Genomic DNA, 14,962 nt, shown 5'->3' on the forward strand with positions numbered 1-14,962 from the left:
GTATATATATATATATTTGTATTTCAAAATATGAGGCATCCACTTCAAATCCCCACAAATTATAATTTTTTAAAATTATTTCTAATTATATATATATATATATCTATTTTTTTGTTGTTGTTGTCTGTATTATTTTAATATTTCAATTTAAAAATTAGCGCTTTTATTTGCAATTTTTGACAAGGCTATCTTTAATTATCAAATTAAATGATGACAAAAGGTAGTTAGTTATATATTTGAAAGTGACTAACACTATCTTTGAAAAATAAATAGTATAGTGAATGGTAATATCAATACTTATTTACAATTAATTAACTACATCACATTCAATTTGAGTTCCAATAAAAAATATCTATAAAGAAATTTTGTCAGAAATAGTTATACTAAAATCAAGTTGAAAAATTAATATTTTGAATTTTCAGTACGTGCCTTTAAATAAATACTTTAAATGCATCGGTATGCGCCTTTTAAAAAGTATCGTCTATAAAATTATATTAACAGGTACCAACTTTATACACACTGGGTGACCAAAACTCTTCAGCTGAAAGTCCACACTTTCGTTACAACATTTCGATTTTCGTACGACAATTTTCGACAAAATCTAAAGGAAATGCTGCACTTCAAATCCCAATAGGCGTATCGTTACTCAACGGGGAAGTCGAGCCCGTGAAAGTTCAGTCAAAAAAATCTAATGAACGATCTTTACATTCCCATGGTCGCGACTCCCCGACTTCACGTACCAATCGACGAGGTAATAAATATAAGACGCTCTAGCGTATTTCCTCGATCGCTGGATCTTATCTGTAAAACTGCTGTTGGTGTTGACTCCACTGCTGTTGCTGGGAGGCTTGTGGGGGCGGCTGCTGCTGCTGTTGTTGTTGCTGTTGCTGTTGCTGCTGCTGTTGCTGCTGAGGCCCGTATTGCGAATCCTGCACGTAAGCGGACCTTGACGCCTGACTTACCCCGTATTGTTGCTGCTGAGGCACATACGTCATTTGTGCCGCGTGCGCGTGCTGTGGATTGTAGTACTGCTGGGTCTGCGTCGGGGGCGGAGCCACCACATTCACACCGTACCCACCGTAATTCACCTGGGGTGGCGGTGGCGGGGGAGGCTGGCCAGACAGCACAACGTGTCTGTAATACGAGGGCTCATTCAATCTTATGCGGTAAATTTCAATTGCGAGTCCTTAGATATTAGCCCACCGACAAATGTCTATTTTCAGCGGATTTTGTGTGTGTGTGTGTGTGTGTGTGTGTGTGCACGTGTGTGTGTGCGTGCGCGCGCGTCTAAGAGGCATAAAAGATTAACCGAATAATTTGACAAGACTTAAGTTTTTTAAAGGTGCACGCGCGAGGAATGGGTGCGTTTAAATTTCATTTGATTTTATAAGTTTTCAGCGTCCTGTTTACGAGACGATTTCGATAATTCGCAATTGCTCGAAGCGATCCGTAACGACGTTCCCGAACATTATCACGTCACAAATGTATGCACACCTTGCTGCAAGACTCGCGTTCACATGGTTATCAGAATGATAATAGTGATGGCTCTGCTGTTGTTGCTGCTGCTGTTGCTGTTGTTGCTGCTGAAGTTCGTGCGACCCCATAACGCTCGTATCCTGTATGGGCACTGTTATAAGATTCGAGCGCATCTGTGAGTTACTGGACTGCTGCTGCTGCGAGGGCACTGAGTTTTGGGAATAGTGTCGGTGCTGTTGGGATTGTCGATGGTCCAGAGACGAGGATTGCTGTCCGACGACGGAATTGACACGAGGGTCACTGCCCATCACATTTGGCGGCACCATGTGACCGGACACCATGGATTTCATGCGGTTATTTGGTACGCCCTTGGCCATTAGCTGCGAGTCCATAAGCATGTCCGAACTTTTGGAGTGCTGAATGTAGGCTGGCGGACCGTCCAACTGCATACTTTGCACTGGCTGCGGCGGCGGTGCTGACACATGCCGATGGTTTATGTGAGCCTAAACAGCCAAGATGAGCATTGCTTTTATACGCGAGACTTTATACGAGACGTGAAACGTTTGAATACATTTGGTGATAATTTTTGTGAATTATAAAATCTGTAAATATTTTAAGATACATCATGTATTTTCTTATAAAATAGCAAATGACGCATATATCACGTAAAAGCTACTTCAGATTATTATTGCAAGTAAAAATTTATATTATTTGAGCTATAGAATATTTATCAATTTACCTGTAGATCTCTCTGACTAAGATATGTTCTTCGACAACCAGCATTACCATATCTGGTTCCACCATGTGTACACATGAAGACAGTTCCCAGACCCGTTTGTTCTACTCTAGATACTTTTTCAATACATCTAGGACATACTTTATCTTCTCTTTTAGCACATGACAAACAGAAAACATGTTTACATGGTATCTGTAAATTATGTTAGTTATAGTTATTTTACTTGTTCAATTTAATAAACATTATATTCAACGTATAAGAACACATATCAAAATTTATAACTTATTAAATGAATATTGCATTAGTGTGTAAAGTAAACTTATTGAAAATAACTGACGATAAATATAATCGATAATTTTATTATAATATAATGTAATGTCAATTTAACATATATATATGATAAATACATGAAATTGCAAAAATTGTAATTTTACAGTAAAATCAATCTAACAGTATTTAATCATTCATTACGTATATTTATTTTTAAATAAGTATAGTAGTATTTACTTCTTTTTGTATGTCACATTTTATGTTGCATATTTCTTATATTTTAAAATTTACGAAATAAATTTACGATTTAAAATATTAATTTAATTATTATTCTTTATTATACTCCATTTTATTTACGTTTTGCAACATTAAAATAACTAAAAAATTACTTCTTACCATTCGACCATATATTAAAATTGGCTTTAAGCACTTATCACAGCAATGTATCATTGGATTTAAAACTTTTTCGCCAATTAAATTAACTCGATGGTCCCATCGTAACCTTAGCATCGGCTCGGGTGGCCCTCTATTAATTGTTGTGAATGTCGGTGCTTCCAGCTGTGAAATATCGGCTTCTAAATCAAACTGTTGTTCAACCGTTGGTTGATGAACTTGTATCTGTTGTGCTGGCTGGACTTGTTGAGCGTGTAATAATGGTTGTGCTTGTACTGGCTGAATTTGTGGTATTTCTTCTTGCAGATCTGGTTCAAGAACACTGGTATCCATGGCATTTTCCTCAGCAGTTTGAGAAATATCTTCCTCATCGCTTTCAATAACCTTTATTTTAATAACATACTTTGTTAAAATTTATATAAATATGCACTCACTGCATAAATTATCATAATTGAATTGAATTAATGTAATTGAACTTAAATACAAAACTTGATTACACAAAATTTGTGTTCTTTAAATAATTATTATATATTTAAAAGCTTTTACATCAAGTAATAAGGAATTGCTACGATACAAAAGAAAATTCACAATAAAAGCAATTACCTTAACTGCCTTTTTAGTACGTCCTCTGGTTCTTCCTCGACCTCTCCCTCTTGTACGTCCACGAGACCTGCCCCTGTTTCTTTTTCCATTATCATCCTCCATTTCCATTTACTAATAAAAATTTTATAATAAAATCGAGTCTTTCTAATTTCACAAATTTTTTAGTTAATAGAATTTCATATTACATTAAGATTCTACTGTAATAATGTAAAATCTCAAACTTAAACTAATTCATGTATGAAAAAGGTAAACATTGAAAATGCAATAATTATGTTATAATAAACTTGCTTGAAATTCGTAAAATATATCCAAAAGTAAATCAATATCTACGAAATCATATTTAAGTCGAATAACAACGTCTAAGTACTTAAAGTATATGAATCAAATATATTCATTAAGGCAACTGCAACTATTGATAATAGGTTATGTCATACTAAGGACTCCATTTTTAAAATTCTGAAACTGGTAAACAAATTCCATCACCTTAAATTTCTCATAAATAATTAAAATCATTTATTTTATTAAACTCACAATCGGAATTTTTCGTAAAATTGAAATACTAAAGAGTATTAAAATGTTAATATACAATCTTGGAACATTTGTTAATGAGCACACAAAAATATTAAGGCGGAAACTGTCTCGCCGACTGCATTTCTCTCTCACTCTCTCTCTCTCTCTCTCTCTCTCTTTCTCTCTCTATTTCTCTGACCATGCCACACGACAATCATCTACATTCATGTACACGCGCGCATACTTTCACCCTCTTTTCTTAATATTATGTACTCACAGCCGTAGTACATTCGCCGGTTTCTTTTATATACATTTTGAGCGAAAGAATCAATGAAAATAATTGAAATAAAATTTTCGAATTTTCTAATTTCATTGGTCGAGTGTTATCAAACTAAAACTATGAAAATACAAATTGTTCTTTAAATTCACTAAATTCGATTTATTTATAAATAGTTTTGAAATGTAGAACATGCAAATGCCATAATCCATTCTACATTTCATAAAATTAAAAATATTCCAATCTCTTCGAAATGATTTTTAGAATTAGATAAAACATATATATATATATATATATATATATATATTCCTCATATTAATCTTGATATTTACATTATTTTACTTACGTAATATAATAATAATAAATTGAGTTGAATTTGTGAAATTGTTATGGTTGCATTGTTAAAATGAATCAAAAGCATGAATATTATAGAGCATGATTAATCAGTCGTCAGGGTAACTGTCGAAACATCGGCCAAATATATTTATGCATCCATAAATGAAATGCCCTACCCCTCGTGAAAAATATTCTTTATTCACTTATAATTTTCGTTCCATTAAAATTTATCTATTAAATCATTGATCGCGTAATCTGCATGCAAATATTACACGCTACTATTCGAGAGTAATTCATTTTTGTTTTTTGTTTAGTTTTTTTGTCTTTGTTTAACCAACGAAAAAAGGGTGTATACAAGCTATCGTATTGCAAAATCTCTTGGGAATATTATGTAAAATGTTACGGATGAATCATAAAGACGGGCTCAATGTCTATTTCTATTTTGGCGATTGGTCATCGGAGTAAATTGGAAAGCAACAACTTAGTCGCACTATTGCACAATATGACTTATTAAATATAAATAGTAGGATTAACATTTTGGCATTTCGTATACAAGTACCGATGACTATTCGATATTATTTTATTACTTCTGTTCGGTCTATCTTATCACGTTAATTATCTTAATATAGTTATTATGCAATCCTCAAACGACGAATTACTTAATTATATGTCCGCAACTCCTATGTAATTATGTGATTCGCCCTTTTCTATTTACTTCCCTTCTTTCTTATATACTTATACGAAGCCGCTACAACTCCTTAAAAATAATTAATTATCTTTTGCTTTTTTATTTTCGATTGTAAGTCATCAATTAATGCCCGAAGAATGATTATTATAAAGGCATTAATTATTGACAGTATTTTTCGAATTCCATTATTGTATTTCCATACTTCTTAGCCAGTATTATTTAATATAAATAATAACCTAATATCGACAATTGAATACGTTAGAGTAATTCAATTTGTTGTTGTTGTTGTTGTTGTTGTTGTTGTCGTAGCTGCGGTTGCTGTTGTTGCTGTTGCTGTTGTTGCTGTTGTTGCTGTCGTTGCTGTTGCTGTTGCTGTTGTTGTTGCTGTTGTTGCTGTTGTTTTATATAATAAGAAGAAAATTCGCTGATTAATAATGATTTGGTCCAGATCTAGGCGAATTAAAAAGTTCATCTTCACCTCGTTTTCCTAATCGCAGTATAGAATCATCTTTGCACGCGCTTCAACTCCAAAATTGTTCCGAATAACTGACGTCATTTCAATTCGTGCGCAAGCAGTCGAACGCGCATCCCTTCTTTCTTAGATTAGGATTGCGAGGTTCAATGTACAAAGTAACCAATGGTTAATGTAGAAAGAGATAGTCGGTGGCTGTTGTTGGTGCGTGCGTTTATGCTTCCCTTCAGCATCACTTTCAGCGCCTTTTTTCATTTCTACGTTCCGCACAATACGAATCATCCATAATTTACATATAATTAAGACGGAACTTGGCATTTATATCGTCGAGGGTAATACAAAGCTCGTAAAAAAATGTCTTGTTGCGGTGCCGACGACGACGAAGAACAACAACGCACAGAGACGCCACGGATACGAGGATGTACCGACATTTTCTGGCTTTGTCTCTTCATAGCGTTCTGGTTCTTAATGGTGTGTTTATTATAACCTAATGATCTATAATATACAAATATCCATAAGATTAAATCGATCGAAGTGATGTAAAATTATTAGTTTTTCTCTCTTATTCTTCAAATTTTCTTCACTTTAGTTTAATAAAGTTCGTGGGACAAAAAAAAAAGAAAGCCTTCTCCTATACTTGCTGCATACAATCGTTTTAAATATTATTTTTAAACTGGATTGTTTACTATATGTTGTTTAAGCATCAAATTCTCATCATTGTTGCGCATACTATTATGCATAATCGTAATTTACATTGTGAGATCTTTTATTAATTTTTAAATCTTTTGCAGATGACCCATATATGTATATATATATATATATATATATATATATATGTTTTGTTTTGTTTTTGTTTTTGTTTTTGTTTTTGTTTTTGTTTTTGTTTTTGTTTTTGTTTTTGTTTTTGTTTTTGTTTTTGTTTTTGTTTTTGTTTTTGTTTTTGTTTTTGTTTTTGTTTTTGTTTTTGTTTTTGTTTTTGTTTTTGTTTTTGTTTTTGTTTTTGTTTTTGTTTTTGTTTTTGTTTTTTTTAATTATATTCGTTATTTTCCTATATTATCATTGTATTAAATATCTTTGCTCAGATTAACTTTTCAAAATGCATGTAAATTGTAAAAAAAAAAAATTAATCCAAAAGTAATCTTAATTTGATATCTTTTGAATTATTATCTAAATATGACCAATTAAAATTGAAAAAATAAATATTATACTTTTGTTTAAACTAATGCCTACTATACAGTAATTTATAATATATTTATTGATTAATATTAATTAATCCTTTCATTATAAAATTATTCCCAACTAATTAAAGAAAGTTTTATTTATTGATATACAATTTTAAAATCACTTTATACAAAGTTCATATCTATCTATAAATTTATATCTATTATATTTTATTTTACTATATTTAATAATTGTACTAAATTTTTATTTTATATACGATTATATAAAATAAATATAATTATATTTTACTTTGCAAGTTAACATAAGTCTCAATCTTAATGTAATTAATGGATAAAATTAATTGGCAAGTTTGTTTGACGAAGCTAATTGGAAATACATACTTATTTCAAAAGAATAAACAATGTTAAATAAGAAAATTTTTAATATTATAATATGTATTTATAATAAATAATTCAATCGTATTAAACATTGATTGAAATTTATTATGATTGTTAAAACGATATTGCTATATGGATTATTAGGAAAATGTATAAATAGAAATATTGGGAGTAATAAATTTAGGCTTTTAGTGTTTTCTATCAATTTTATATAAAATTAGCGCACTTTATAAATAACAATTTGAAAATAATGCTTTAAAAATTCAATCAAAATTATTATTCTTTACAGATATTAATCGCAGCTTTTTCATTTGTATATGGTGATCCTATAAGGCTTGTAAATGGATATGATAGTTTTGGTAACACTTGTGGTGTAAAAAATAATCAAAAATTTGGAAGTATGGAACTATCTGGTCAAGATACTAATGACAAACCGTAAGTAATAATCTCAACAAAAAAAAAAGAAAAAGAAAAAAAAAAAAATGTACACACGAATACTTGTTTATGTCGTGAATAATGTAGTATATAATTTTTTTGAGAAATCCTGACGTTATGCATAATTGCCATTGGCTAGAAATTTATGTATCAATTTTTAAAAACAGGAAATTCCAAGGTGCCTAATGTAATTTTTTTTGTATTCAATTGCAGTTACTTATTTTTCATGGATGTTGCCAACATTATGCAATCCTTAAAAATATGCGTTAAAAAATGTCCCCATCGTTCTTTATTCAACATGCACGACGTGTGTAATTTTTACGAAGAGACTGGGTCGCAATTGTGCCACGATAAACCTGGTAGTGGATTTAGCGCTTGTAAAGGCAATGGCAATACGAAAAATATTACTGGCTCGTGTCCAGTATTTCCAGTTCATGAGAGCAAACCTATACTTAATCGTTGCATTCCTAAGGCAGTGACGAGTGCTACAAAGTCAGTAGCTTCTAACGTGTATGGTTTAATTAATTCTTGGGATATATTTGAACAAATCTTAGGAGATCTGTATAAGACATGGAGAGAAATTTTAGCTCTATCATTTTTATCTTTTGGTAAAAATCTAGCTTTCATAACATTTTCTATCTTTCGATTCATAATACCATACAATATCTTATTTTTCAGTCCTGTCTCTTTTTATGATTGCTATTTTCCACTTATTAGCAAGCGTTGTGACTGTGATAGTAGTGTTATTAGTGGCTATAGCTAGTATAGGTAAGTTAAAATTGTAAAATAAAAATTTTTTTATTCCCCATTGCATGAAATGCTATAATTAAAGAAAAAATAAATTTGTAGCTGGGACTGGTTTATTGTGGCGGACATTCTACGATATTGATCATCAATTGGTCGATAAGCTTCCCTATGAATTTTTAGAAGAATCTCTAAAAAATAAAAATGTATTCTTAGCTCTCGCTATTATTGCATCTGTGATAACGGTAAGATACTATTATTTTGAAAATTTTTTTCATAATAATTGTTTTAACGAAATGTGGCATGAATGTGTGTGTAAAAGGGATTATCTTTTAGAATTATTCTATAATAAATTTAGTAATTATTCAATAATGTTTAAAAATATATAGGCGTGGCCATGAGTTTAATTTCTCCATATAAGGAAATATTATTTGAATACATTGGGTTATATGCAATTGCTAAACTAAAATTAATATTTCAATTTCGTTTTAAAATAATTATTATATTTTTCAGATATGCTTGCTTGTTCTTATGGTTTTCGTGAAGAAGCAAATTAATTTTATGAGAGATTTATTTAAAGAGAGTGCGAAATGTTTATCAGAATTACCAGGACTCTTTTTCCAACCTTTACTAACTTTCGTTGCACTACTTATATTTTTTGCATTTTGGATTTTAGTTATTCTTTGTCTTGCTACTGCAAGTAAGTTAAATCGTTCTTCCTATATAAAACATTACACACAAAAATATTTTAATTTCTAAAATATCGAATGTTAATTGTCTTGTAGATTATCCAGATACAAAAGCAATGAATCCCATTGACACGTTAAGCTTAAATCCAACTATCAGTGGCAAACCTTTGGATGACAATCAAAAACCACTGGATATTCCACTAAATGATTATAAAAGTAAGTTTGAAATTGTGTATGAAAGTAGTCTTACGAGGCCAGTGTAACGTAATGGAAAGTAATAATATATTATTTCTCTTAGCGTTTACTCTCGTTGAATATGCTGACTCAACATGGGTAAAGTATATGTGGTGGGTTTATATTATTGGATTGATTTGGGTTTCTGAATTTATCACTGCCTGCCAAAATATGGTAATATCTGGCGCCGTTGCTCGTTGGTATTTTCGGTAAGTGGCATTTAAACGTTTGCATTATTTTTTCATATTTGAAAGTATTCTTTCTTATACGTCTGTTCCATATAATAAGACATCAAAATCTTTACTTTTATTAGGGGTAAAAATGCAAATGCATCGCCAATTTGTTCATCGATGAGTATGTTGGTTACTTACCATCTGGGCTCGGTAGCGTGTGGCTCATTATTAATAACAATCTTCAAATTACCACGATTGATTTTGACTTATTTACATACGAAGTAAGCTTTTATACTAGTCGATTGAGATATTATTATATATTAAAAATATCAAACAACACAGTTAACGCTTAAATTCATTCAATGAAATTCCTTTCACCTGTTAGCAATTTGCATTTTTCTTTATATTCGCTGAAAATCATCGTTCGCTTACGGTACTAATTTTGTCTAATATTTTTAGATTTCAAAAAAATAAAGAAGCCTCGGCTCCCGTGCAATGTAGCTTAAGATGTTGCGGCTGTTGTTTTTATTGCCTAGAAAGGTTTATTCGTTACATGAATCATAATGCTTATACTGTGGTAGCAATTGAAGGGACGCATTTTTGTAATGCAGCACGAATTGTAAGTTTCGTAAATTGTAATCAAATATAATTAAGGAGATGAGCATTTTATATTAAATGTAATTAGAATTTTAATTGTATTTACTGAAATCTTCTATAGGCATTTAATACGATTGTAAGCAACGCTCTTCAAGTAGCAATAATCAACGGAGTAGGTGATTTTGTGCTCTTTCTGGGAAAATGTTTTGTAACTGCGGCAACTGGAAGCATTGGTCTACTTTTCTTGCGACAAGATCCTAAATTACATTTCTACGCAGTTCCAATATTTATTACTTGTATTTTTGCATTCTTCATATCTCACTGCGTGATTTCACTTTATGAGGTAACACATAATAAAAATGCATATCCATAGATTGTTCAATAGTTACAAGGAATATCGATAGAGCTTATAAATAGCTTAAATTGAAAGTTGTATCAAATAAATTTAAGCTGTTAATTAATTAAATTTATGAAACCAATCAGAACGCAGAATTAATACTTACAATGTTCATTTTGAACTTAGTTTAAAACTTTTCAAAACTTTAAATGCCAATGATTTTTATAATTTTCAATAATTGCTTCCGCTTCTTTTAAAGTAAGGAAATAATAACTCTTCTAACTATCGACTAATAAGAATAATATTGATTTTACCGAAAATTCATCGACATGTATTTTTTTATGCGTATGTAATTATTTTCTTGCAGACTGTGTTGGACACGCTGTTCTTATGCGTTTGCGAAGACAAAAACCTAAATGGGGACAACGGAAAATGGCGTCAATCCGCATTAGCCCAGCTACTTTCTAATTCCAACGCTAATGGACAACAATCTCACGAGCTTGCCCCTATGAACAGTTAAGATAATTGTATACTCTGCAATAAGTATTGTAAGGCTGTTCCGTTTTAGAATAACTGCATCTTCTCTATGTAAACATATTATGACTTATTGTTGTAAGAAAATGCAATGCACAAATTTTGCGACGAAAATGTTGATAATTAAAATGTTGTTAAAGTATAATTAAGAGAAAAAGAATTAATTAATTAATGCAAGTTTTAAAATTAATTTTTGAATTTTAAGCTTGCTATATCGATGTTTCATGAGATGTTCATTATTTTTAAAAATATGTGTGTTACACTTGAGAAAAATGCATAATTGTAAAGAATAGATTTTTATCCGAGTGTCTCAAAAACATTCAGATCTTAATTATTGCATATGCATTATTGAAATGCTTCTCGCGGTGTACTTTTCAATTAAGCGTTTACTCGATAAAAAAAAAAAAAAAAAAAAAAAAGAAAGAAAGAAAAAACAAAAAAATCTTCTCCTGTTCTATTCTAAATATTATTATAAATATTATTTTTAAATGTACTAAAGACTTAATTTAGTTTTAGAAAAGTTAAACAGATTTTTTAATTATATTTACACAAGTATAATTTAATATTTCATAAGTCCTTGGTGCTCAAAAACAACAGTAAATTTGTACAATTTAATGTTTATAATTATAGAAAAAATTTGCTTCTATATTGTTTCACAATAATATATTTTCAATCTTGAAGTACTGAGTTTATCCGTTGCGCGCATTCGATAACACTCAAACATTAAGATACTTACAGCAATGAATAATTTTTATATTTTACATTGGTATTATATTGGATTATATAAATTGTTTGATTTCCTGCTTTCACCAAAAGATTTTTGAACAGAAATGATAACATTTATGATAATCTGAATCATATTAACTTAAGTAAGAGGCTTACTACCCAAAAAATTATATTTATATATATATATATATATATATATATATATATATATGTCAATATCCAATTATCCATCCGATATCCATAAAAATAAGAATATTTTCCTTGGATATAAAAAAAAGTACAAAATATTCTAAGAAACAAACAAATTTAATTATCTATTATGGCCTTTTAAAAAGATTATGTATTTACAAAATGAGAACAAAAAATATATTATTATAAAAGATGAGATTTAGTTATATTTTATAAATTTTGTAGCGTAGGGGAAACCCATTAGTGACTATGCATTTATTCTAATGATTGCGTATCTTTATAAGAATATTTTAAAGGACTGATGATTATATTCTTCATAATTTAAAATAACATTTAATTTGAGTAGAGAAGAAAAACTCTATTTAAACGTTCTATAATTAGAAAATAGTTATATGGTTGCATTTGATGTTTCACTCACCGCATCCGCGCGCGCGCACACAACATGCATATGTATATATAGTCACGTATGCTAGACACAACAATTTTATTAAACTAATATTTAGCTTTATTGCATAATTAATTGAATCACCTAAACTTCATCGATATCAATAATTTACATTTACATTAATTATGTAATAAACAATATTCGCAAAATAAAATAAATATGTGTAGTTTTGTTGAAAAGGAAAAATGCCTTAATAACTTTAAACAAATTTAAATAAATTTTAAAACACATAACAATCAAATTGCAAATGTCAAAAGTATTTACAAAATGAAAAAATAATTAATGTCTATATTTTATTATAAAATACCATGTACTGTGAAGTATAAATATATATAAAATAAAGAAATTCCAATAAAATGGCTTTATTTATTTAACCTTTAAATTTTTTATTTACAGGAGATTTCTTTTTAATTTTCAGGCCAGGCTTCTTTTTTATACTTTTCTTAATCTTAACGACGTTTGAAACTGAGAAATTTGCATTTTTCGTCTGTAAATTCGATTTTTTTTTCATAATTTTACCAAGTTTTTTCTTTTTGGTAAGCGAAACTTTTTCTTTAGTTGGTGTAGTGGAAGTATTTTGATTTTCCTTTTCCTCCAACTCTTTAGCTACTTGCAAAATATCTCCTTTAAATATGTCATCCATTGGATCGAGAGCATACGATTCCTTTGGTTTATTAAGTTGAGCCGACACTTTTTGTTCGATTCTATTTAAATATTTTCCACCGGCCATTTTAGCAAGTGACTGACGATACTAAACAGAAGGACAAATATTTTTAATGGCAATGTAATTTAAATTAACGAACTACTTTTCTCTTGTAATTAAACGTATTTTAAGCAATAATTCAAAAAAACTTAACTATCGATATTTTATTAATTTTATTTATTATGTACCTTAGCTGGTGAAATATAATGAGGATTATCCCAAAGAATTTCTCCACCAAAACTACCGTTAAAGATTTTTACTGGATTTAATACAAATCTTGGTCCTATTTCCGTAAGTTGGCCTTCTTCTGTAATGATTTGATAATTTCTAAACCATATTCTATTATCCAGAATGCTAAAAGTATATACGTGATCAAAGAATGGTTGACTCTTTGGATGATGATTGGGAACACCAAATATTTGCGTGAGCAATTCTTTTAACAGTAAGAAATGTGGTAAAGAGTTAAAATTTTCATCAAACGACAGTAGTGGTCGAGAGCCTCGTAAACAGTTTCCAGTCATTTTCAACTCTTTCATAGTGTAAACTGGCAGAAAGTAGAAAATTTTATAATAACTTATACATTTGTATATGTAATATAAAGAAACTTACTATTTTCAACAAGAAATTTAATACAAGGACCTTCAGGAACATTTGATAACCACATATAAAGATCCCTCTTTCTACGCCCTTCAAAAAGTATAACTTTGTTACAATTCTTCATTTCGCATATTTCATTAACAATTTGAAGGTTTTTTGCACGTTCCATTTTGGAATCCGATCGATGATGTGGCATGAGCATTTTTATATCATCCATGAGATGACGATCCCTATGATTTATTCCTCTCGATGCAAAGACTAATACACGTTGTCTGTTTATCCATTTAACCTATAAAAGACATAGCGCATGAAGTAGAACCGGCATACTGGCACACTGGCCTTATAATAAATTACTTCAATTATATTGCTACTAAGAAAAAGTAAAAATAATGCAGCATGTTGAATTAAAATCTAAATAAATTCAACAAACAGTACATCTTTATTTAAGATAATTTAATCTAGGCTAAACAACATTACAATTATTTATATATTATTATATTATACCTCTATATATATATATATATATATATATATATATATATATATATACAATTTATAACATATTTAATTAATAGGATGCATAATAACTTTTTAGTAACAAATAAACATATTACATGCGATATAAACTACTTGTCTCTATATCATTGCTAACCTTTTTTGGAATCGGCTCATCGGATAATCTTTTTGCCGGAGGTAACTCTATTTTCTCTTCTTCCTTACTCTTTTCTAGTTCTTTCCTTTTTCTTTTCAATACTTTTTTTGCCATTTTTCTTTTATTAATTATCTTAAATTTATATTATTCAACATGTGTCGCTGTTTGACAATGTAGCAAATACTTCTGCACGTGTTGCGATTATCACGTACCTTATACTTCTTATATTTGAGAATACAAATATTGTTAGAACATTCGAAAATGACAGCCAATCGCTTGTTAATGTTTCGTTTCACGTTCGCCGCCTATAATATTAAATGGAGTAGCGGCAGGGCGGTAATTAAAAATCATACGTATGCAATGCTGAAGCGATTGTTTCTTCTTTAATCTAGATTCGTCCCGTTGGTTGGTGTTACATTTCACATCATTTTTATATTTGAAGAATATTAATTTTATATATTAATTCTGTGTCAATTCCTTGATTCACGTTTTGCATATCGAATTATAAACAATGCATTACGGACATTACGGACTCTCCACTTAAGATCTTAAAGACCTACACGAGATAGATTTTTAATTTATGAATT

General features: G+C 29.8%; 3 protein-coding genes across 3 annotated transcripts; 1 reads left to right on the plus strand and 2 right to left on the minus strand.

Annotated features, from left to right (window-relative positions):
* Positions 1 to 750: 750 nt before the first annotated feature.
* Hakai (E3 ubiquitin-protein ligase Hakai) lies at positions 751 to 3,649 on the minus strand. The gene is made up of 5 exons (XM_011503466.1): positions 3,479 to 3,649; positions 2,879 to 3,259; positions 2,216 to 2,404; positions 1,495 to 1,979; positions 751 to 1,134 (listed from the first exon to the last, which is right to left on the minus strand). The coding sequence occupies exons 1-5, from the start codon at positions 3,584 to 3,586 to the stop codon at positions 798 to 800; spliced, it is 1,500 nt and encodes a 499-aa protein (XP_011501768.1). The 5' UTR covers positions 3,587 to 3,649; the 3' UTR covers positions 751 to 797.
* Positions 3,650 to 5,932: 2,283 nt separating this feature from the next.
* Positions 5,933 to 11,170, plus strand: Ctl1 (choline transporter-like protein 1). The gene is made up of 12 exons (XM_011503467.1): positions 5,933 to 6,232; positions 7,610 to 7,755; positions 7,969 to 8,363; positions 8,434 to 8,523; positions 8,605 to 8,744; positions 9,013 to 9,199; positions 9,285 to 9,404; positions 9,487 to 9,631; positions 9,736 to 9,876; positions 10,055 to 10,214; positions 10,314 to 10,535; positions 10,897 to 11,170. The coding sequence occupies exons 1-12, from the start codon at positions 6,116 to 6,118 to the stop codon at positions 11,047 to 11,049; spliced, it is 2,016 nt and encodes a 671-aa protein (XP_011501769.1). The 5' UTR covers positions 5,933 to 6,115; the 3' UTR covers positions 11,050 to 11,170.
* A 1,650-nt stretch (positions 11,171 to 12,820) lies between these two features.
* LOC105365393 (ribosome biogenesis protein BRX1 homolog) lies at positions 12,821 to 14,493 on the minus strand (the record flags this gene model as incomplete). The annotated part of the gene is made up of 4 exons (XM_011503535.1): positions 14,376 to 14,493; positions 13,736 to 14,012; positions 13,315 to 13,670; positions 12,821 to 13,174 (listed from the first exon to the last, which is right to left on the minus strand). Coding segments are annotated over exons 1-4 (1,101 nt in total), but the record flags the coding sequence as incomplete, so codon positions are not given.
* Positions 14,494 to 14,962: the final 469 nt, after the last annotated feature.

This window comes from Ceratosolen solmsi, unplaced genomic scaffold, assembly GCF_000503995.2.
Source record: "Ceratosolen solmsi marchali unplaced genomic scaffold, CerSol_1.0 scaffold33, whole genome shotgun sequence".
NCBI classification, from domain to species: domain Eukaryota; kingdom Metazoa; phylum Arthropoda; class Insecta; order Hymenoptera; family Agaonidae; genus Ceratosolen; species Ceratosolen solmsi.